This window comes from Micromys minutus, assembly GCF_963924665.1.
Source record: "Micromys minutus genome assembly, chromosome: 5".
Classification (NCBI taxonomy): Eukaryota; Metazoa; Chordata; class Mammalia; order Rodentia; family Muridae; genus Micromys; species Micromys minutus.
In genome coordinates, this window is record NC_137974.1 from 78474587 (window position 1) to 78495377 (window position 20791).

The window sequence follows — 20791 nt, forward strand, 5'->3', positions numbered from 1 at the left end:
TTGTTATGACTCTTGTGTCTTTTGTCACAAAACAATGATAATATTTGCTAAACAATATATGGAATTTATTTTTGATTGGTAATAAAAAATGAAATGCATATAAGTTTTGATGAGCATGTAACTCAGGTATTTTGCTTCTGGACTATTTACTGCGTGTTGTAGAGACAGACGTGACTGGCTGTCACTTGTGACAGGACAAGAACAGTTGGGTATTGTAGAACCATTTGGAGGTGAAAAGCAAGAAGAACTGTAATTTGCAGAATATATATAATCAAGGGAATTGTCACAGGAGTTGTAGAGTGGCAGCTGCTGGCAGACGTGCAGGGCAAGTAAGTCAGATGTCATATGATTCTGTTTGTGAGTGTTGGAATTGGAGCGACCGGAACAAACAAATTGCCCTCCCTCTGCTCTGAGTTTGGGCTCCATGCAATGGTGGAATGGTGTCGTTTCACAACGCAGAAACTACTTTGGAATGGCTGGCCTAAGGTTTCCTCACTGTCCTGCCTAGGTCATCTTGAGAACTGCCGCTGTGAAACCCTTTAGTGGCAAACACATGCTGAAAACTAGCATGTGTGGTCCCGGGCACCTAAGGCTGGGAATCTAGCAGAGCTCAAATGGAGGGTTTTATTTGTGCTCCATAGAGGGTCTCCCTGTGGAGCCCAAGTTGGTCTCCTGTGGTGGTGACCCACTGCCTCCAGCTCCTGAGTGCTGGCCTCACAGGCATGCACCACCATGCCTGTGCTTCTTGTGTTTGCTATGAGACAGGGCTTTAGCTGTCCTGGGATTTTCCATTAGACCAGGCTTGCCACAAACTCAAAGATTCACCTGCCTCTGCCTCTCAAGTGCTGGGATTCAAGACATGCACCACCACGCCCAGCCCTGGTTAAGTTATCTTTGAGAAATGATCTTGCTCTATAGACCTGGCTGGTCTCCACTTGCCTTCCTTCCTTCTAATACCCTGGTTGAGCTGGACATGCTGGCACATGACATCCCAACACACAAGAGGCTGAGGCAGTAGCATCATGAATTTGAGACCAGCCTAGGCTATACAGGAAGGTCCTGCCAACAGGAAAAAGAGGGAAAACACTTGGGTAGGCAATAAAGAGAATATTCTAGACGAAGGGCTAACGTAGAAATGTGTATGCAGGGATGGGATAAAATGGCATCTGCCTGTTGTCCGCCGTAAATGTGTTGGGTGCTGAGCCCCTGCTATGCCAGCTGCTAGTTTTAAGAGCCCTGGAAGAGATCACTGTCCCCAGCCTTTGTGCTTCCTGTCACTTCCTTCCTAGACCTTATAAGGCTGCCCCTCGTTTTATTTCAGCCTCTGTTCAAATATCACCTCCTCAGAGAAGCCTTCCTTGATTGTCTTCATTTCAGATGGCATCGTCTCAATGTTTCCTTATTCTCCCCTTGTAACACTTCTCACTAGATCTTAAAATGTAGATTTGCATGTTTCCCGCTGTCCCAACATTGAGGTTGGAGGCTGTTGTCCCTGCCAGAGTCCCAGCCTTTCGGAAGGTACCTGTGCTGCACACACTCAGTATAGGAAATGCTTGTCACATGAGCAAATGAAGAACTTGGCTGGATCCTTAGCCCAATCTAATCAACATAATCAGGGAACATCACACTGCACTAAACTAGCCAAAGAAGTCATACCCCATAGCTGTGAGGTTTTTGCTTTGCTACATTTTTTTAAATTTTAAAATTGGTGTTTGTATGTGCATGTTTGAGTGTACACACACACACACACACACACACACACACACACACACACACACGCCATGTTGCCGGGCTGGTTCAGTGGGCACCTTCACACCGGAGCCATCTCACCAGCCCATGTTTTGTTTTAATACACGGTTTCTTTGTAGCCCAGGCTAGCCTTGGAATTTCAATACTCTGCTTCTGCCTCCTGGGGCCAGGGTTATAGTAGTTACAGATTTTAAATAAGAAAGAGCAAATGTCTTGATAAAAGAGTAGATATGCCCTGGCCTAGATGGCCACTGGGAAATGTTCCAGGGAGGGCCAGCAAGAAACCTAAGTAAAGCTAAATGTCTCCACTGAAGTTGCTATGAAGCAGAAATGGGGCAAAGCATGGCCGGGAGAAAGAAAGCACTAAAGCAGAACTGGCCACCCTGGCAGCCTGCATTCTTCATGAGCTTAGATACGGACAGGTTAAGACCATCTGTTTTCTACATTTCCTTTTAGAGGTAGTCTTTTTTTTTTTTTTTAAGATTTATTTATTATATATAAGTACACTGCAACTGTCTTCAGATACACCAGAAGAGGGCATCAGATCTCATTACAGATGGTTGTGAGCCACCATGTGGTTGCTGGGATTTGAAATCAAGACCTCTGGAAGAGCAGTCAGTGCCCTTAACCACTGAGCCATCTCTCTAGCCCTGTTTTCTACATTTTTACTCAATCTTCTTTCACTCAAGGTTTTTAGCTTCCAAAGACAGAGACAGAGACAGAGAGAAAGGGAAAGTCTCTTTAGTTCCCCCTTCCTTTCCTGCAGGCTGTTCCTTGCTGGCTGCTGGCTTCAGACATGTGATTCACTGCATGCTCACCATCTGTTCTAGCATGGTGTCAGCATTTTATCTCAACTCGGAGACACAGAGAAAACTAAAGGTTGCATTCACTCTATAGCTCTGGGGCTTTTGTCCTTAAAGTCAGCAAGACAGTTCCAGTGCAAAAGAGCAGTCATGTCCTAACTGCTCCTACTGGCAGCTTGCTCTGTCATCTGCTCGAGGCAAAACTTTGTGTGGCCTATAGCGTTGTTCAGATAATAAACAACGGGAGCAGAGGTGCGCCTTGCCAGCCACCATTCTGAGTTTACAGCGTAGAAGAGTCGCTGCCAAGTTTGTAAAGACTTTCAGGGGACTCTTTAGTTCCTAAGGGTGTGGGGAGGGGCAGAAGAGGGCATGGGATTCTTTGAGGCTGGAGGTACAGGTGGTGGCGAGCCACCTGAGTAGAGATAGTGGGAACCACACAGGGTCCTCTGTACTCTTAATCATGGGTCATTTCTCTAGCCCCTTGTTTTGATTTTAAGACAGGATCTCACTATATAGCCCCAGCTGGCCTCTAACTCATTATCAGGCCCTGGATGGCCTCTGCTGGGACTACGGGCATGCTGCTATACCTGGATAAGAGCTTTTCACCATTTTCCTTCTTGGTCTTTCCTCATGGGCCTGTTTTTGCACATTATCTTCTATACAACTGTGGCCATATTGCAGATACATTTTTAGGTTGGTTGGTATTTTCGGGACACTGAGTTATATCTACGGAATCCTTTTTTAAAAACATTCAAGGGGCTGGAGAGATGGGCTCAGTGGTTAAGAACACTTACTGCTCTTGCAAAAGGCCTGATTTCCAGAACCCACAAGTTGGCTCACAAATAGTTCCAGGGGATGCAGTGCCCTCTTCTAGTCTCCTTCGGCACCTGCACACACAACACATACATACACTTAGGCCCACGCATACATACAAAACAAAAGTATGTATAAGATGTGCACATGTATTAGGACATTTAGGGAGAAAGTAGAAAATTGCAAAAACATGGATACCCATAGAAAAGCTAACCACATAAAGACCACATGCAAAGAGTGAAGACGGCTTCATCTGATCCATATAGGTGTCTTCCAAAACGAGGACAGAAAGAACCCTTTAGAACAGCTTTCTTGTCCAGAGGAACCAGGATAAATTGCAGTTGTGAAGCTAGCAAGTATGAAAATTCCTGACAGCTGCTATGTCCCTGCATGGCTGGATGACGTGGGTGTCAGATGCGTATCAGAACCTACAGGCACGCAGACTCAGTCTCTAAACATCGTTCTATTGTCACATTAATTACATGAAACAAGTATGAAGATTCAAGAAAACTGATTTTTCTGGTTTTGTGTTATTTACTATGAATCTTGTCAAGGCAAACTTCCTCAAAAGTAGGTGTCTGTCTTGATATCCAGAGAGTCCAACACAAAGCAAGACCGTCTTCAAGAGACTTCAGCTTTAAAACAAACAAACCAATAGGGCCAGAGAGCTGGCTGAGGTTAAGAATGTGTGCTGAGGACCAGAGTTCAGTTCCCAGCACACCCTCACATCAGCTTGGAACTCCAACTCCAGGGGGATCCGACGCCCCCTTCTGTCCGCCCAAAGCACTGCACTCGCATGCGGAAATCCACACACATATACTAACAAGAAAATCAATCTTTGGCTTCCTTGTGCCCAGCCCCTGGTTCTTATTCAGCTCCCACACACGCCGGGGACGCTGAGGTCGTCCCAGACGGCCGCTACGCGTCCTCCCTTACCGGCCGAGCCCCACGCCCCCCGGCCCGCCCCGCCCCGCGCCGCTTGTTTACTCCCCGGCGCAGCCTAGTTCTCCCCAGAGCCCGCCCCCGCCAGCCGCTTATTGGTCAAAGGAACGCGAAGGCCCGCGCCCATTGGCCGCAATAGCAGAGGCGCGGGTGAGTGGGGTAGGCTGCGCCCGAGGCCCAGAAGGGGTAGCAGGCCATGGCGGCGGCTGCTGCGGCTGTGGCGGGTTGGTTGGGCTGGGTGCTTGCCGCGCTCTGTCTGGGCAGCACCGCAGGGGAGGCGGCGCCGGGCGCGGGACTGCTGAGCTTTTGCACGGAGGAGGACGGTGCGCCGGGCGCGGGCTCCCTGCGCGGAAGGGTAGCGCCGGAGGCCACTTTGTGCTTGCGACTCTTCTGCTCGGGCTTGGCCAACAGTTCCTGGACCTGGGTAGCCCCGGAGGGCGCAGGCTGCCCCGAGAGCGGGCGGGCCGCGGAGTCCGAGGAGGCGGCCGCCCCCACGGGCGAGTGGCGCGCGCTGCTGCGCCTGCGCGCCGAAGCCGGCCACCCGCGCTCCGCGCTGCTGGCGGTGCTCGTGGAGCCGGGCGGCGGGGCAGCGGAGGAGGCGGCGCCGCCCTGGGCGCTGGGGCTGGGGGCGGCCGGGCTGCTGGCTCTGGCGGCCGTGGCTCGCGGCCTGCAGCTGAGCGCGCTGGCGCTGGCGCCGGCCGAGGTGCAGGTGCTGCGCGAGAGCGGCTCGGAGGCGGAGCGGGCGGCGGCGCGGCGTCTGGAACCCGCGCGGCGCTGGGCCGGCTGCGCCCTGGGCGCGCTGCTGCTTCTGGCCAGCCTGGCACAGGCGGCACTGGCGGTGCTGCTGTACGGAGCGGCCGGCCAGCGCGCTGTCCCCGCCGTGCTGGGCTGCGCGGGGCTGGTGTTCCTGGTGGGTGAGGTGCTGCCGGCCGCCGTGAGCGGACGCTGGGCGCTGGCGCTGGCGCCGCGCGCGCTGGGCCTCAGCCGCCTGGCGGTGCTGCTCACCTTGCCCGTGGCGCTGCCTGTCGGGCAGCTGCTGGAGCTGGCAGCGCGGCCGGGGCGTCTGCGGGAGCGCGTGCTGGAGCTGGCGCGCGGCGGCGGTGACCCCTACAGCGACCTCAGCAAAGGAGTGCTGCGTTACCGGACCGTGGAGGACGTGCTCACGCCGCTCGAAGACTGCTTTATGCTGGACTCCGGCACTGTCCTGGACTTCAGCGTCCTCGCCAGCATCATGCAGAGCGGCCACACGCGCATCCCAGTGTACGAGGAGGAGCGCTCCAACATCGTGGACATGCTGTACCTCAAAGACCTGGCCTTCGTGGACCCCGAGGACTGCACGCCGCTCAGCACCATCACCCGTTTCTACAACCATCCACTCCACTTCGTCTTCAACGACACCAAACTGGACGCCGTCCTGGAGGAGTTCAAGAGAGGTAAGGGGATGGAACGGGTCCGCCCCCGCCAGAGAAGGCAGAGAAACTTGACCCTTCCCAAAAAGTGATGGCCTTGCACCTGGAAATGACCTTTGGAAATATTTAAAGATCCACCTTTTAAAATCGGAATGAAGTGCTGTAGGGGTCTAATGCGGGCGCATTGGAAGGTGATGACCCTATTTATTATTTTAAAAAAAAGTCGTTGGGGATGTAGCTCAGTGCTTGCCTAACACACGAAACCCTGAGCACTCCCCAGCACCACATAAACTCAGGTGGTGGCCTGAAGTTAGAAGGATGGAAGCCGGCCTAGGCTAAAAGATTCTGTCTCAAAAGTAAATGAATGAATAAAAGCTTCATTGGCAGGCAGCAAGCATGCCTTCTTGGCTCCAATCCCAGGGGTTCCCTTCTCCTGGGCCGTTTTTGTGCACTTGGGCTTCCTAGCTGTCCCAGATTCTTAGATAGTAACTAAAATGATGCCACAAGGGCTAGGTAACTGGCACGTTGAATTAGCAGGACCTGTGATGGTTCCTTCTAGATTGTGGGATTATTAAATTAAAAAAATAAATATTTATATGGTACTGAGAGAACTTTCATATTAATGTCATCGAAAGCAACTCATGAATAATGATTTGATTTCTCTCTGGATATATACCTACCCCCTCTTAAGTTTTTTTTTTTTTTTTTTTTTTTTTGAGATTTTTATTCTTATGTGGGTGCCTGTATTGTGTTCCTCATGCATGCAGTGCCTATGGAAGCCAAAAGAGGGCACTGGGTTCCTAGGGACAGGAGTTACAGCCACCCTGTGGGTCCTGGGAACTGAACCCTGGGTCCTCTGGTGCCCTTGACAGATGAGCCATCTCTCCAGCCTCCTCCCTTTCACTTAAATTGTTTTTCAGCAGCATGCCAGCTGCTTGTTCTTCCCACACCACATCCCCAGTTCCATCTCCCCTTTCTTTGCCTTAGTGTCTCTGGGATTCTCCCTTAACTCTCCATTTCCACCAGCTCCTTTCACTGCTCTTCTCGAGCAGCCTTTTTTGTTTTTATAAGATTTACTTATTTTATTGTGTGAGTGTTTTGCCCTGTGTACACCATATGTCTGGTGCCTGAGAAGGTCAGAAGAGGGCTTCAGGTTCCCCGGAACTGGAGTTGTAAATGATTGTTAAGCTCCAGATGGGTGCTGGCAACCGATCCCAGGTCTTCTGCAAGAGCAAGTGTATCTGGACATCTACTAAGGTTGAAAGTAAAAACTGAGATGCTCCACATGTTCATCTGTAGGGAGCAAGTGGCACACAGCTTCAACCCCAGCACTTGGGGAAGCAGAAGCAAGCAGACCTCTGCATTCACGGACACCTAGGGCTACACAGAGCATTCCTGTCTTGATACAAAAACAAGATGTAGGCTCCTCATCCCTAGGCTGCTTTCCAGACCCTGAGTACTCCCTGCACGCCAGATGAGCTTCCTTGGAATGTAGGGTGGATGAGCATCAGGGCTCTGACTGCATGATAAGATGGAACAAGTGCCCCTGAACTGGGTAACGAGGTCTTCGGGCCCCAGGGCCTGCCAGTGAGTTTCTGGACAGTCACTGCAAGAGGAGAGGAAGTGCTCAGTAATGAGCTCACTGCTCTTACCTTGAGCACAGCATGTGCTAGGTTCTTTCTGATGGGCACCCTGCATGCCCAGTCTACCTTGTCTGTGCAGGAAACCTGTGTGTAGATCAGGAACAGGTGAACGGGAGGCTTGAGTGAACACCTGACTATGTCTGGCCTCAGGTGTGTCCTGGCTTTATCTTAGAACTTGGTCCTGCAGCCTCTTTCTAGGGAGTGGGTAGATAGTCAGGATGGCATCTGGGCTGCTGTAACCCTAAAGCAAGACACTTCTCACAGAGGGGGAGCCAGCCTGCAGGGATCTGTTCCCTCCCTGCCTACTTTGAGTTTCCAGATCTTGGTAAGACAGCCTGGCTCTCTTTCTTTGTTAGTTTACCAAAGAAGAGAGACTTAGGTCTGGTGTGCTTGTCAGTCTAGTGACTCATTCTTGAGAGATGGTGTTTGTTAGTGTCTGGCAAATTAGCCTTTTAAGGGTGACCCTGGAGCAGTAAGGCCCATTTCTTCCAGAATAGTCATAAGCCTTCCATTAGGAGAGGAATATAGAGACTGTCACTGTCCCTTTGATGCCCCAGACTTTAGATTGCTCAGTCTCATCAAAGACAGTGTCATATGCCTTGCCAGAGCAAGTTCTAGTTGACCTGCGTCAATAGGAAAGAGAGGTCCCAGCGTAGGATGGAGGCAGGAGGATTGTGAATTTGAAACCCTGAGGGATGGGGGGGGGAGGGTGATGGGCAGGGGAGTTATTTGTGTAGTGTCCCATTCCAGCTGAACCTGTGCTTTGTCTCTGCAGCTCAGTTTAGGGACGGAGGAGGATAAGGGTTGTCCCTAACTGGAGAGAACTGAGTTTGTCATGGATGGCATGCATGAGAACTGTTTTTTTATTTCCCAGGCCCTTGGTTAAAGTGTTCACAGAGGGAAGATGAGTGGCACCCTGTGTGTCACCTTACAGACCTGGGTCATTTGATCAGCAGGGCTGTGAGCCAGGAGCAGCATTGCCTCGGTGGAGACAGGGTCTGAAAGGTCGTTTTGGCTCCCTTGAACGCAGCTCTTTCTGCTTATGCCACCTAATGGCTTGCACTAAAGTGCCTGGTTTCGTCCTGTACCTAGATTGTCTGGTTTTTAATTAATTGATGGCTGATGTGGACACCAGTAACTCAGGGAAGCCAGGTCAGGTGCCACATTGGCCTGAGGAGGTGACCTAGGGAAGCATTAGGAGGTGGAAGAGACATGTGCTGTGCTTGGCTTAGGGTGTGGAGCCAGAGGTTGTATTGGAGGATGCCTTAGAGTCTTCCAGTATGATAGCCTTTTGGGGGGGGGGGGGCTTCCTTAAGGGCTGGAGCCAGGAGCAGGTGAATATTTTCTTTTTTTTTTTTAAATCTATTTATTTATGTATATGAATACACTGTAACTGTCTTCAGACACACCAGAAGTGGGCATCAAATCCCATAATAGATGGTTGTGAGCCACCATGTGGCTGCTGGGAACCGAACTCAGGGCCTTTGGAGGAGCAGTCAGCGCTCTTAACCATTGAGCAATCTCCCCAGCCCAGAATATTTTCTTACATTGGAGTTTGTGTCCCAAGAGGTAGAATCCTAGCAGGCAACCGATACCGACTGCAAACCGAGTCAGGGTTAACTTAATCTATCTCCAGAGCTACAGGAGTGATACCAAAAGCCTAAACCCTGGGAACACAAAGCATGCTGGAGGATGGGGCTGAAAAAAGTGCTGGGAACAGGCCAGACCGTGGAAGTAAGAGTCTCAGAATATACTGAGTGCTAAGTGGACAGACCACTTTGTAAGAGAAGGGGTGGGAGGAGAAGGAGAGGACAGCAATGGGCTGTCCTTGACTTTTTTTCCTCCAAGTGGTAGGGAAGAAACCCAGAGCCATGTATGTGTTAGTCAAGCACTCTGCCACAGCCACGGAGCTTTTGCCCTTGATCTTTGTGGTCCTGGGGCTGAGGAGTAGTTGGGGGAATGAATGTGGGTGGGTGGCCTTCATTCACGAGCCCAGGTAGCAGCAGACTGGCACACCAAAGGATGGGGAGGGTGTGTGGCAGGGCAGGAGCCTCTGGGCCTAGGTTTTAGGATGGGAAATGGAGCAGGTTCCATTTAACATGTCAACAGGAAGGAAATGTCACAGACGGGGACGGCCACAGTGTGGGTGCTTTAGATTTGGGGTGGGTGGCCTCTGGAGAACCAAGCATCCTGGTGCTGAAGGACCTGGGGTTGAATGCCTCTCAGTTTAAATAGACTGTCCTAGCAGCTGCTCAATAACATGCATTCTAGAAGTAGTGGGGACCTTTCTGCCCACCTTGGCTTCCTCAGTCCTGTGGTAAATGAGGAGCCTCCTTGGCCTCTGTGATCCCTGGATTTCCATGTGTGGTCCTTTTCCTCCCAACTCCTTCATACTTTTCTCTTAAGAACAAAGGGCAGTCAGGCAGTGGTGATACACACCTCTTTAATCTTGGCGCTTGGGTGAAGAGGCAGGAAGAGCTCTGTGAGTTTGAGGCTAGCCTGATCTACAAAGCCAGTTCCAGGACAGCCAAGGCTATACAAAGAAATCTTGTCTCCCCCCCCCCCCCCCCCCGCCTCATACACGTATACAAAACAAAGCAAAAAATATGTATAAGATGTGCACATGTGAGCTGGAGAGATGGCTCAGTGGTTAAGAGCACTGACTGCTCTTCCAGAAGTCCTGAGTTCAATTCCCCGCAACCACATGGTGGCTCACAACCATCTGTCATGGGATCTGATGCCCTCTTCTGATATGTCTGAAGACAGCTACAGTGTACTCACATATAATAAACAAACAATTAAAAAAAAAAAACGATAAAACAAAGGGAAGGGCATGTTAGTGACATCACAGTCTTTAGATCGCTTCTCTCTACTCCCGCCAGGCATCTGAGTCTGTGGTGGGCCTGCTCCGTGTGCTCAGTTCAAGCAGCATTAGGTTGGGAGTTGTGCCTACTGGGGAGAGGTGCCCATGGCAGGGATTATTTTGTGCCTGAAAGAGAAAGTGCTTTGGATCTGCTGAGACTTGTGTTTTCTATGAAGCAGTCAACCCCTGCTTTCGTCCCTGTCAGCCCCACAGGCATCTTGAATCAGAGGAAGGATTAGGGGTAAGCTTTTTACTTAGCCCTTGCCTTCACCAGCTTGAGGTTTGGTTTACTGTCGTCTGTCAGAAGCCAAGTGATTGTCACGGTGCTGAGATGAGTCAGACCTCAGTTGCTGGGAGGAATGTTAGCACGTGATTTTTCCCAATGTGCACACGTACATGATTGCTTTAGAAGAGAGCAAAGAGGTTGAGGCATAAGTCAGTGCTGGCAATAGTGAAAGCCCTGGTTTCTGTTCCCCACAGAGCAAGAGCACGTGTACACACGCACACTCACAGAGTATGTATCATGATAGGTCTTCCAGCCTCTAAATAATTGCACTGCATTTGAGCCTGTTAAGGAAAATGAAAATTCTAGAGCCTTTGGTCTGGTTATTTCAGCATGGCCCAGCCAGATTGTATATCTGCCCTGGAGAGTATTCAGTCCTTTCAAGTAGGGACACAATGTTAATCCCTAGAGCCTCCCTCTCTGTTCCCCTGCTGCCTTAGAAAGGCCTTCTGTCCCTTCACACTTTGTCTTATGAGGTATTCACATGGCTAAGTACTTCTGTTTATTGAATCATCCTGGTGCAACAGGTCACACAGACTCATGAGCCTGTTTCAGGGAAGTCCAGGAGCATGGGAGATGTTAATCCTTCTCATTAGTGGTACCCAGAGGGACTCACTCTTGCAAGGAGGGAGCCAAGTTGAGGCTTCTCTGAGTGGTCTTTTAGAACCCAGCCTTTGGGTTTGAGAATTCAAAACTTGCTTGTTGCACTCTTGACCATCCCTGCCTGGCCTCACGAGTTTGTATCCCATGATAGCTTGTGGGAATAGCACCTGCCTGGCTTCTGCCAGCCCCAGCACTAGCAGCAAGGACTGACCCAGCAGGCACTCCGACTCAGCAGACTGAGCAGTTGTCAGGGATCCCTGCAGGCTGCAAATACGTATCCCTCCTACAGGCAAGTCCCACCTGGCCATTGTGCAGAAGGTGAACAATGAGGGTGAGGGCGACCCCTTCTACGAGGTGCTGGGCCTGGTCACCCTGGAGGACGTCATTGAGGAGATCATCAGGTCTGAGATCCTGGATGAGTCTGAAGACTACCGTGAGTTTGACAGCTGCTTTTCTCTAACTCAGCCCTTCCAGCAGCCTATCAGCCTATCCAGGGGCGTCTCTATCAGAGGCCTGTGGGTCTTAATGCCGCAGAAAACTGGCTGGAGCTCCAGCCAGACTGGACCTCTCTTACTCTGGTATGGGCTAGTGCTGCCCCTCCATACAAGCCAGGCAGGTCAACCTGTGGTTGAGTTTTGTGGCCCCTGTGAGAACAGAGGGCTCTGTAGGCAGCCCTCCTCACTGGAAGAAGCTTCTGCCGTTGGCAAGCCCACATTCCTGTGTGCTCAGGTCCTTGATACATTCTTTGACTTAGATCTGAAGCTCAGTAGTAGAGTATTTGTCTATCTTGGATGGGGCTGAGTTTGATCACCTTCAGCACACAGGTTAAAAGATATACATGCCTTTAATGCTAGCCAGGGGAGGCAGGTGAATCTTTTGAGTTCCCAGCCAACCAAGGCTACATAGTAGACCCTGTCTCCAAAACAAACAAACCAAAAAGTTATTCACTACCAAGCAGGTTGTGGGACCTTTGGTAGCTGGAGCCTTACGTAGCCACTTGGGACCCTGCACTGCCATGCCTTTGCCTTCAGTTCTGTTCCTGGGCTGGTGCAGGTCACCAGGGTAGCTACTGCCATTTGCTGTGGGTGGTGGTCAAACAGGCATATCCTGAAGGGCATTCTCTTCTGCAACCCTGTCAGCAGGAAAGCCAGGCTTCCTCTGGGCGTGGCCAGAATGTGATCTGTCACCTTCTCTGTTCTGGGCACTAGATTATTGTCTGGTGGGCATGGCAGCTTGGTGTCTTGCAGGAAGCAGTCCTAAGGTTTTTACCTTGGGGTCCTGGTGATATCTTCCCTGAAATCCCTGGACCTTGAGAAGAAGCACTTGCTCTGTTTGTGTTCATTGTTGGGTGCTGATAAACCTGCTCACACCATCTGTTCACTACCCCAGCAGACACAAAGGTGAGGAAGAAGACTGTCACCCTGGGCACCCCTCTCAAGCGGAAGGAGGAATTCTCCTTATTCAAGGTGTCTGATGATGAATATAAAGTAAAAATCTCGCCTCAGCTGCTCCTGGCCACCCAGCGCTTCCTTTCCCGAGGTGAGGGTGAAGGGTGGTCCTTGCCCCTGGTCTCACCACCCAGAGGGTCAAGAAACCACCCAGGCCAAACACCAGGCTCCTAGCAAGCTAGAGGCTCTGGACGAGCATCTGCTTCCCTCTGCAGAGCTAGTTGGTGTCTCCTGGTAAGGCGTGTTCTGGGAACCTCATCTGGCTCATGTATATGTCCTCTCGGCTCTCTTGTGTGGATTGCCTCAGCCCAGGGGCCACTGGGAGAGCCCAGGAGGCAGGTGTGATGACAGGCCATTTGGGCCCCAGTGGACACTGTCCCTTTCTCCCACCGTGGGGCAGAGGTGGATGTGTTCAGCCCATTGCGAATCTCTGAGAAAGTCTTGCTGCACCTGCTGAAGCATCCCAGTGTCAACCAGGAGGTGACGTTTGACGAGAACAACCGCTGGGCCGCACACCATTATTTGTACCAGCGCAGCCAGCCAGTAGATTACTTCATTCTCATCCTGCAGGTAACGGTGGCTGCCCAGGCCTGAAGCCTGAGAGAGTGATCCGGACATACACCCTTAAACACTGGGGCTGAGGGCTTCTCCGTACTCTCCTGTGATGGGAGAGAGAACCTGTCCGCCCCTGTCTTCTTCGCAGGGCAAGGTCGAGGTGGAAATTGGAAAAGAGGGCCTGAAGTTCGAGAATGGGGCCTTCACATACTATGGAGTGTCCGCCCTGACAGCTCCATCTTCAGGTAAGCCATGGCCCCTTTGGAGCTGAGGGTTGTGGATATGGCTTAGCAGACCTGCCCTTGACACTCTGGTGCTGTGGCAGGTCTCTGTGTCTGCCCACAACGAGCTGCTTGTTGCCAGGCAGTGTAGAGGGCAGAGCGTCTTGGCCTCATTTATCTTGGTTGCTTACTTGATCCCTGCTAATGCTGCAGGGTGGCTCCCCCATCTTCCTTGTTCCCACTGTCCCCTCTCAAAGATGACTTGAGGGGTGAGCCCTGGGGGCTGTGCTGCTGTTTCATTGGTGTCCACCGCTGCTTATCATTTCTTCCGTAGCTCACCAGTCCCCAGTGTCTTCACGCCAGCTCATCCGCCATGACCTGCAGCCTGAACCAGCCGACGGTACCCGCTCCTGCACATACTGTCCTGACTACACTGTGAGGGCTCTTTCTGACCTGCAGCTCATTAAGGTGACTGTCTGGGCTGTATGTTGGTGCTCCTTTAACTGCCTTTCTGCCTCCAAGGGGCTGGTCCAGCTGGTCAGTGTGAGGATGGAGAGTGAACTCAGCTCTAAAATGCATGCTCACACCCTGAGTGATGGGGTCTTTGCTCCTCTGGACTGCTGGGGTCTGGGCCTGTCTAGAAGCCTTACATCTGATCTCTCTATTGGCAATCCTAACTCTCAGCCAAAAACCAAAACCCTTTGGCTCCGAGGCCTTTTTCCTTTCACCAGTTTAAAGTCCTGATTATCAGAGGTCAGAGGCAGGAACTCTGCTGTCTGTCTGCATCTGCTTGGTAATTTCTTTATTCTCTTATTTTCTAGGTCACACGGCTGCAGTACCTTAATGCACTCCTGGCTACCCGAGCCCAAAGCTTGCCTCCATCCCCGGAGAATGCTGAGCTCCAGGCCATCCCAGGCAGCCATACCAGGCTCCTTGGTGACAAATCCAGAGAGACAGCAGGTAAGTGCCACACAGTGCATTGTGAATTGCTGGGGCCCAGGAGTCGTGTAAAACCCTGCTTCTGCTCCCCGCTTCCCTGTCTTGCATCCTGTTCTCTGTGTATCCTTTTCCTTCTTGCTGTTTGTATAAACTTAAATTATACTGAATTATAGATCAACTGGCACTCCAAATAGAGCCCAGCCTTTTCTCTCTGTGGTCTCTGAGAGATGATGGCTTAATTAGTTCTTGATAAATGGGGAAATGTTCAGTTTAGAAGCACTCAACCCACTTAAGATCAGGTCTAGAGAATTGGGTTTGGCTTATCCTTGGCCCTGGCTCCAAGGAACACTTGGTGAGCAGCTAAGTCAACAACACATGTTGACAGTGAAGGGCTGTAGAGCTGGAAGCAGAAGGCGCTTGGGTGGGGGGCAGTTTGCATTGTTTGTAGGCACTGGCCTGCATCACAGAGTTTGTGGTGTGGGCAGCAAAAAGCCAGGGTTTTTATGTCCTTTCTTGAGTTGATCCTTGGATAAGGCTCAGAATTGTCAAGCTGAGCCTCAGAAGTACTCTGAAAGGCAGGCAGGCGGGCTGCGCCTGTCCCTCTCTCCACTCTGCCATCTGAGGGATCGGAATCACGTACTATGCACGCACCATATTTAGAGCTGATGGTCTTCGCTGGCAGAGCTTCCCATCCTGAGGTGGGGATGCTGGGCTTGTCCAGTAGGCCTGTGGCTACAGCCTCCCAGGAGCTTAGGACTTCGGTCACTTGAGATCACAAGCACAGTAGAAATTGCTTTCTGAATCACGAGGTGATACACAGGTATCAAGGACAGAGCATGACACTGAGCAATGACGGCTCAGCCTGGTGTGCTGTAGCTCTAGGTATTCCTGAGCTGTGGGCATGGGTCACCTTCCATTTCAGAAAGGCATGTTTAGACCATGTCACAGTGCTTACCATGGCATCTTGGGAAATACCCCAGAGAAGCTCACATGATCACATTAGCTTTATTGAGACTTGTTTTTAAAACATGCATATTTTCTGGCTCCATTCACTGCTCAGACTGTACAGGCTATATTCAGTGTGCAGACATGAGCTGGGAACAGTAGCTCTCCTCTGAGGGTGCTTTCCTCTCCTCTCCTCCCCCTTCTGTCCTGCCCCTCCTTCTGTCCTCCCCCTTCTGTCCTGCCCCTCCTTCTGTCCTCTCCCTTCTGTTCTCCCTCTCCTTTCCTTCCCCTCCTCCTCTCCTTCCTTGCCTCTCTTTCCAAGTGCTCTGGGATAGAACTTAGAGCCTTGGCCACACTAGGCAGCATTCAGCCATTTGAGTTGTACTTCTAGTCTCTAGATAGTCTCTAGAGATCTTTTTTTTTTTTTTTTTTTATTCCTCTTGGCTTTGCCTACTCTTTGGGCTATCCTACAAGAGTAATTTACAGTGGCTTGTGGCCATTTCTTCTATGTAACGCTTTATCCACCCTGTTTGCCAGCATAATGTTGGCAATTTTCACCTAAATATTATCTGATGCTTGCCCCATTGAGATATCCCTAATTCAAGGGTCTTCCTCTGTCCCCAACTCTGTGGAGATTGGTGTTACTGCTCAGAGCTGGTTTCAGTGGAACACTGATTAAAGTAATGCAGAGGAACTCAGGCCCCGAAGACTTGGGCACTAAATCCCAGACAGGAAAGTGGCATTGCTGAAATATTTGAAAGGTACAAGAACTTTAAGTTGCCTACATCGGGGTCAGCAAGCTGTGGTGCAGGAGCCTGATTTGGCCAGCTGCTTTAGCTTATAAATAAGGCTTTATTAGGACCTGCCCATCTGTTGGGGTTATGTCTAGCTGCCTCTGAGTGGCAAAGCTGTAGCTGAGTAATTGGGACATTGGGTAACCTGCAAAACCTAAACTTTTGGCTCTTTGCCAAGTTTTCTGAGCCCCGATAAATTCTCCACATAGTGTGTGTGTTCCTGGGACTGCAGTCCTGTGATTGGTGACTTTCCCTGTGGTCCCAGCCAGCCTTCCTCGTGGTGTGGAGCTGAGGCATTGTCCCTGCCATTCAACAGCTCGTTTCCTCTTCTCTCTTTTCTCTGCTCTCTTCAGCCTTTCCAGCCCACCTTTCCCTCTTTGGCACACTTGGAAACTGCAGTTGATAAATGACTGTGGACTAGTGAGCATTTTTTGTTTTAAGAGAACACCAAGGTAAATATCTCCCTTCCCTTTTTCTTTGCTTTTTTTCCCCCATCCTTTAGCTGTTGGCCGGTACTTGGGCAGCTTCCCAGGCTTCTCTCAGGGGGAGGAGTTGGGAAGAGAAGGGGACATGAGACACCTGGTTAGTCCTGGAACATTAGGTTTCCTTGTAGCTGTAGTACAGGGGCTCTTGATTATCCACAGAAGGTTCTTTTTGCCCAGCATAGCTGCCTGAGCCTCCTGAAGTAAAAACTGCATAGCACTCCGTAGGTACCATGGCTCATTCCTATAATCTCAGTACTCCAGAGGATGAGGCAGGAGGACTGCCTTGAGTTTGTGGTCACTCTGCCCTACATGGTGAATTCCAGACCACCCAGCAATACTTTGTCTCAAAACTGGCAATATGGCTCTGTGGGTAAAGATACTTGGTGCCAAGCCTTATGACCCAAGTTAAGTCCCCAGGACCTCGGAGGGTAAGAACTGATTCTCAGAGATGGTCTTCTGACTTCCATACATGTCACAACACACGCATACCCTCACATGTGCATGTGTACACACCAAAATCAGTATAAGAGAAGGCTGGCTTACTTTGAAAAATGAAATGAATAAAATGACATTTAAAGCCAACTGTGGTGATACAGCTTTAATTCCAGTTCTTAGGAGGTAGTGAGTGATAGGAGGATCTAGGGTTCAAGGTCAGCCTTGGCTGCTTAAGATCTTGTCTCAACCCCTCCTACCCCAAAGAAGGGAGACAACGCTAACAAACCAATGACAGAATAGTCTATAGCCGGTCTTGTCCTTCATGGGTGGTGTCTGGCCTTGGAGTGGGTTTCTCTCTTGAAGCTTACTGACCATGTTCCTAACAGCATTGATGGTTCCTGAGGTGTCCTGGGGCCCATCTGTCCAGGTTGCTGTTCCTTGTCCTAAAGGTTCAGTACTTGGTTTTGCAGAGCCTGCTCCCTTGACTAGTGTGAATGTCATTCTCTTTTTTCCTTTTCCTTAGGGTCCACCAACAGCAGACCCAGCATCCCAGTGGAAGAGAGCCCTGGGCGGAACCCAGGAGTGTAACTGCTTGCCAGACAGCCCCGAGCGGGAAATGGACAAGCGTGTGGGGAGCTGGGAGAGCCAAGCAGGAGCTCTATGCCAGTCTGTCCTCACCTATCCTGGCCACGTTTTAGATGGCCCGTATATGCTGTGGGTCCTGGGCCTCCTCAGTGCCAGAGCCTCCAGCCCTCCCTGCTGTCCTTGAGGAGATGGGATTGACAGAGCAGCCCTCCAGAAGCTTGTTTCCAAGGGAACAAAAGAAACAGCATCATCTCTAGTCCCCAGGGCCCAGCTTCCCCTGATGCTGTAACAGCACAGTATGTTTGTGTCTCCCTGAGCCCAGTGCCATGTGGGTACAGTCACTGCCTTTTCATGGCCTTGACCTTGTGCTCATTTTGCTTTTGATTGGCCAACCCTGGGTCACTACTGAGCAAACCAAGAATGCTGAGTTTTGATGGAAGTGTTCAAAGCTATGGCCCTGTCGTATACTTTTTGGCTTCCCTTAAAATGCTGTATTTTGATTCATGTACCCTAGTTTTTCCATGTGCCAAATCTAAGAGCAGAGTTCCCCAATAAGTTGGTGACCCTCCTGTGGAGGAAGCTCCTCTGACTCATGAGCAGGCTGGCCCAGGGTCAGCTTGCATTTCTTCCCCACTTGAGCACAGCGCCACCCACGGTATTGTCGGTTTCTGTTTGAGGTCATATGTAAAAGGCTAGTTCAATGTTGGCTGGCACAGGGTGGTGACTGCCGGTTGTACCTGCCTTGTGCTCTTGTCCTGAGCATCCAGGAAAATGTGCAACCATGGCGTAGAGAGCAGCAGTCAGTGAGGATCGATTGTGGGCCTGCTACATCCTTGTCAAGGTTTCTCTTATCTCTGAAATTCTCAAATTCTGTGCGATTTTTCTGTTCCCAGTGTTTTAGAGACATAGGGATGGGAAAACATTGTCTTTCTCTTCTAGTTTACCTATACTTTCTTTCCACATTTTCAGCTCTGGGACCATATATTGGGAAGGGAGGATTTCTGGAACCTTCCTTAAAAGAATGTGGGCCCTTGTGAGACATAGAGGCCAAGAGAACAGTGGTATGCATGCTGAAAAAAAAATGCTAATAGAATATCCTCTAAGAACATACCCAGGAAACAAATACTTTTAAAAATGTCCTGTCTTCAAAACAGAATTCTGAATTTTTGCTGAACCTCCAGAATCAAATTAGAACCTTGGATACCTGTGCTTACCTTGAACATCCCAAGCTATGATCTTGAAGTAGTTTTTAACTCTCTCCTGGTGAACTTGGAGCCACTGTTTCTTTGGACCTAACTCTGTCTTCTACAGTAATTGCAGATTCATAGGAAGTGGCAAAGATGCAGAGCCCACGCACCCTTTTTCTGGCTTTCCCCAGTGTTAGTGTGGAGAGCTGCGGAGCTCTGCATCCCCCCTACCCCCTACCCCCACACATACACACCTCTATAGACCTGAGGATCAGCTGGGGAAGACTAACTGTCCTGTCACTTCCAGAGTCCCCTGGATCATCCCGCAGAGCCACCTGCCCCGGCCTTAAGCCCAGGGACCACTAGACTGTTCCTCAGCTCTATCATTTTGCCATTTCAAAAATGTCATAAGGGGCTGTGCAGTGTGTGACCTTTGGGACATTCAGCGTAGTCCTCTGGAGTCTGTTCCAGGTTAGCGTGTTAGTCCGTGTTCCTCCTCCTTGCCAAATGGTGTCCCATGGTGTATTCATTGTCCCGTCAGAGGACATCTGGGTTGTTTCCAGTTTTTGGGCCTTTTCACAATAAAGCTGCTATGAACATTCACGTACAGACCTGGTGTGAAGATTGGTGTCTGCCTTGGGGAAGTGCCAGTAGTACAGGTGTCAGGATGTTTACCTTAAAAAGAAACCGCCTGGCCTTTTCACTTAGCTGTGCACAAGCTTAAATTCCTACAGGAAATATAGGAATGATCCGGTTTTTCAACCATCCCCCCTCCACACACACACCATAGTCAGGTGACCAACAGTCCTTTGCTGTGGTCCTTGTCTGGTTTTCCTTGATCACGTCCAAATACAAGACTTCATGGTTTCAACTTGGCGACTGGTTTGTGTTCCTTTCCATGTGTTTATACATCTCTCTACCCCCACCCCCCCTTTTTTGAAAACTTCAAATATTTAGATTCTAAAATTCTTGGATTTCTGGTTTGCAAAGATTTTAATCTGTGTAGTGCTATAGTCTAGATCTGAAGTGTGCCCCCAGAGTCTGTATACTAAAGACTTAATCCCTGGGCTGCCCTTTGAGGTGGGTCCTCCTGGGTTCATTGTTGGTCGTTGACTTCTGCTGTGTGTTCCCTCTAAGTATATGGTTTAAAGGACCAAGCCGCCATAGGCTGCTGTGAGTTCCCATCTCAGGTGTGTTCTCGCAGCAGGGTCTTGTATGGAACAAACGTGGAGTTTGGTTTTGGTTCTTGAAGCCAAGAGTTTGTGTTGCCCATGCTGGCCTCGAACTCAGTGTTTTCTCCCAAGTGCTGGGTCTAAAAGCATGTGCTGCCATAATTGAAATGGACTTTTATCAAATTTTCCGTTGCACTTTTACCATTTCGATCTCAATTGTCTTTCTGCCTAATACATGTATGCTTGTGATCGATTTTGAAATGTTTCCATGTTTCCATAAATAAGACTTGGGTCACAGCTGGTGTGTGTGAGAGAGAGAGAGAAGTTTTGCATGTCTCCTTAGTGCCTACAGAGGCTACTCCCCGGACCTGAGTCCTTTGGAAGAGCAGTCTGTGTTTGCTGTTTGCGTTAGTTGATTTTTGTATTTTAGACTCAGGCCTTAAACTCAAGCCTGCTTTCTCTGTCCCACCCCTCCCTTCTTTCCTGTTTAGGATGTCCATTTGTTGAAAAGACGTATTCCCTCAGTTGTAAAGCCACTTGGATGTATTTGTGTGTTCTGAGTTGTTAGTGTCTGTCCACTCTTGCTCACTAAAGTTGAACCCACTTTGGGTGTTTAGTTCTCTCTCTTCTCTCTTAAAATAGAGTACATGCCTTTAATCCTATCACTCAAGAGGCAGGCGGATCTTTTGTGTTCAAGACCAGCCAGTTTTACAGAGTGAGTTCTAGGACAAAATCCTGTTTCAAAATAAAAACAGAAAGGGGAGGGGGAAGTGTCAGCCTGTGGGCCAAGCTGACCTCGGTGCCCTGTCTCAGCCTCCCAGATGTGAGAGATTACAAGCGTGAGGCCCATGCCTGCCTTTTCTTACTTTAAAAAAAAAAAAAAGTCTCACTGTTCAGACTAGACTGGAGCCAAAGCA

General features: G+C 50.1%; 1 protein-coding gene across 4 annotated transcripts; it reads left to right on the top strand.

Moving 5' to 3' along the window:
• Positions 1–4491: 4491 nt before the first annotated feature.
• Positions 4492–19311, top strand: CNNM3 (cyclin and CBS domain divalent metal cation transport mediator 3). Of its 4 annotated transcripts, XM_080917026.1 has the most exons (9): positions 4492–5740; positions 11398–11541; positions 12498–12647; positions 12957–13126; positions 13260–13356; positions 13667–13800; positions 14154–14292; positions 16364–16462; positions 17454–19311. In XM_080917026.1, the coding sequence occupies exons 1-8, from the start codon at positions 4504–4506 to the stop codon at positions 16411–16413; spliced, it is 2121 nt and encodes a 706-aa protein (XP_080773152.1). In that variant the 5' UTR covers positions 4492–4503; the 3' UTR covers positions 16414–16462; positions 17454–19311. The 4 variants fall into 4 exon arrangements, with proteins under 4 accessions (XP_080773152.1, XP_080773150.1, XP_080773151.1 ...); XM_080917024.1 differs by lacking the exon at positions 16364–16462; XM_080917025.1 differs by lacking the exon at positions 16364–16462 and having other exon boundaries at positions 12501–12647.
• Positions 19312–20791: the final 1480 nt, after the last annotated feature.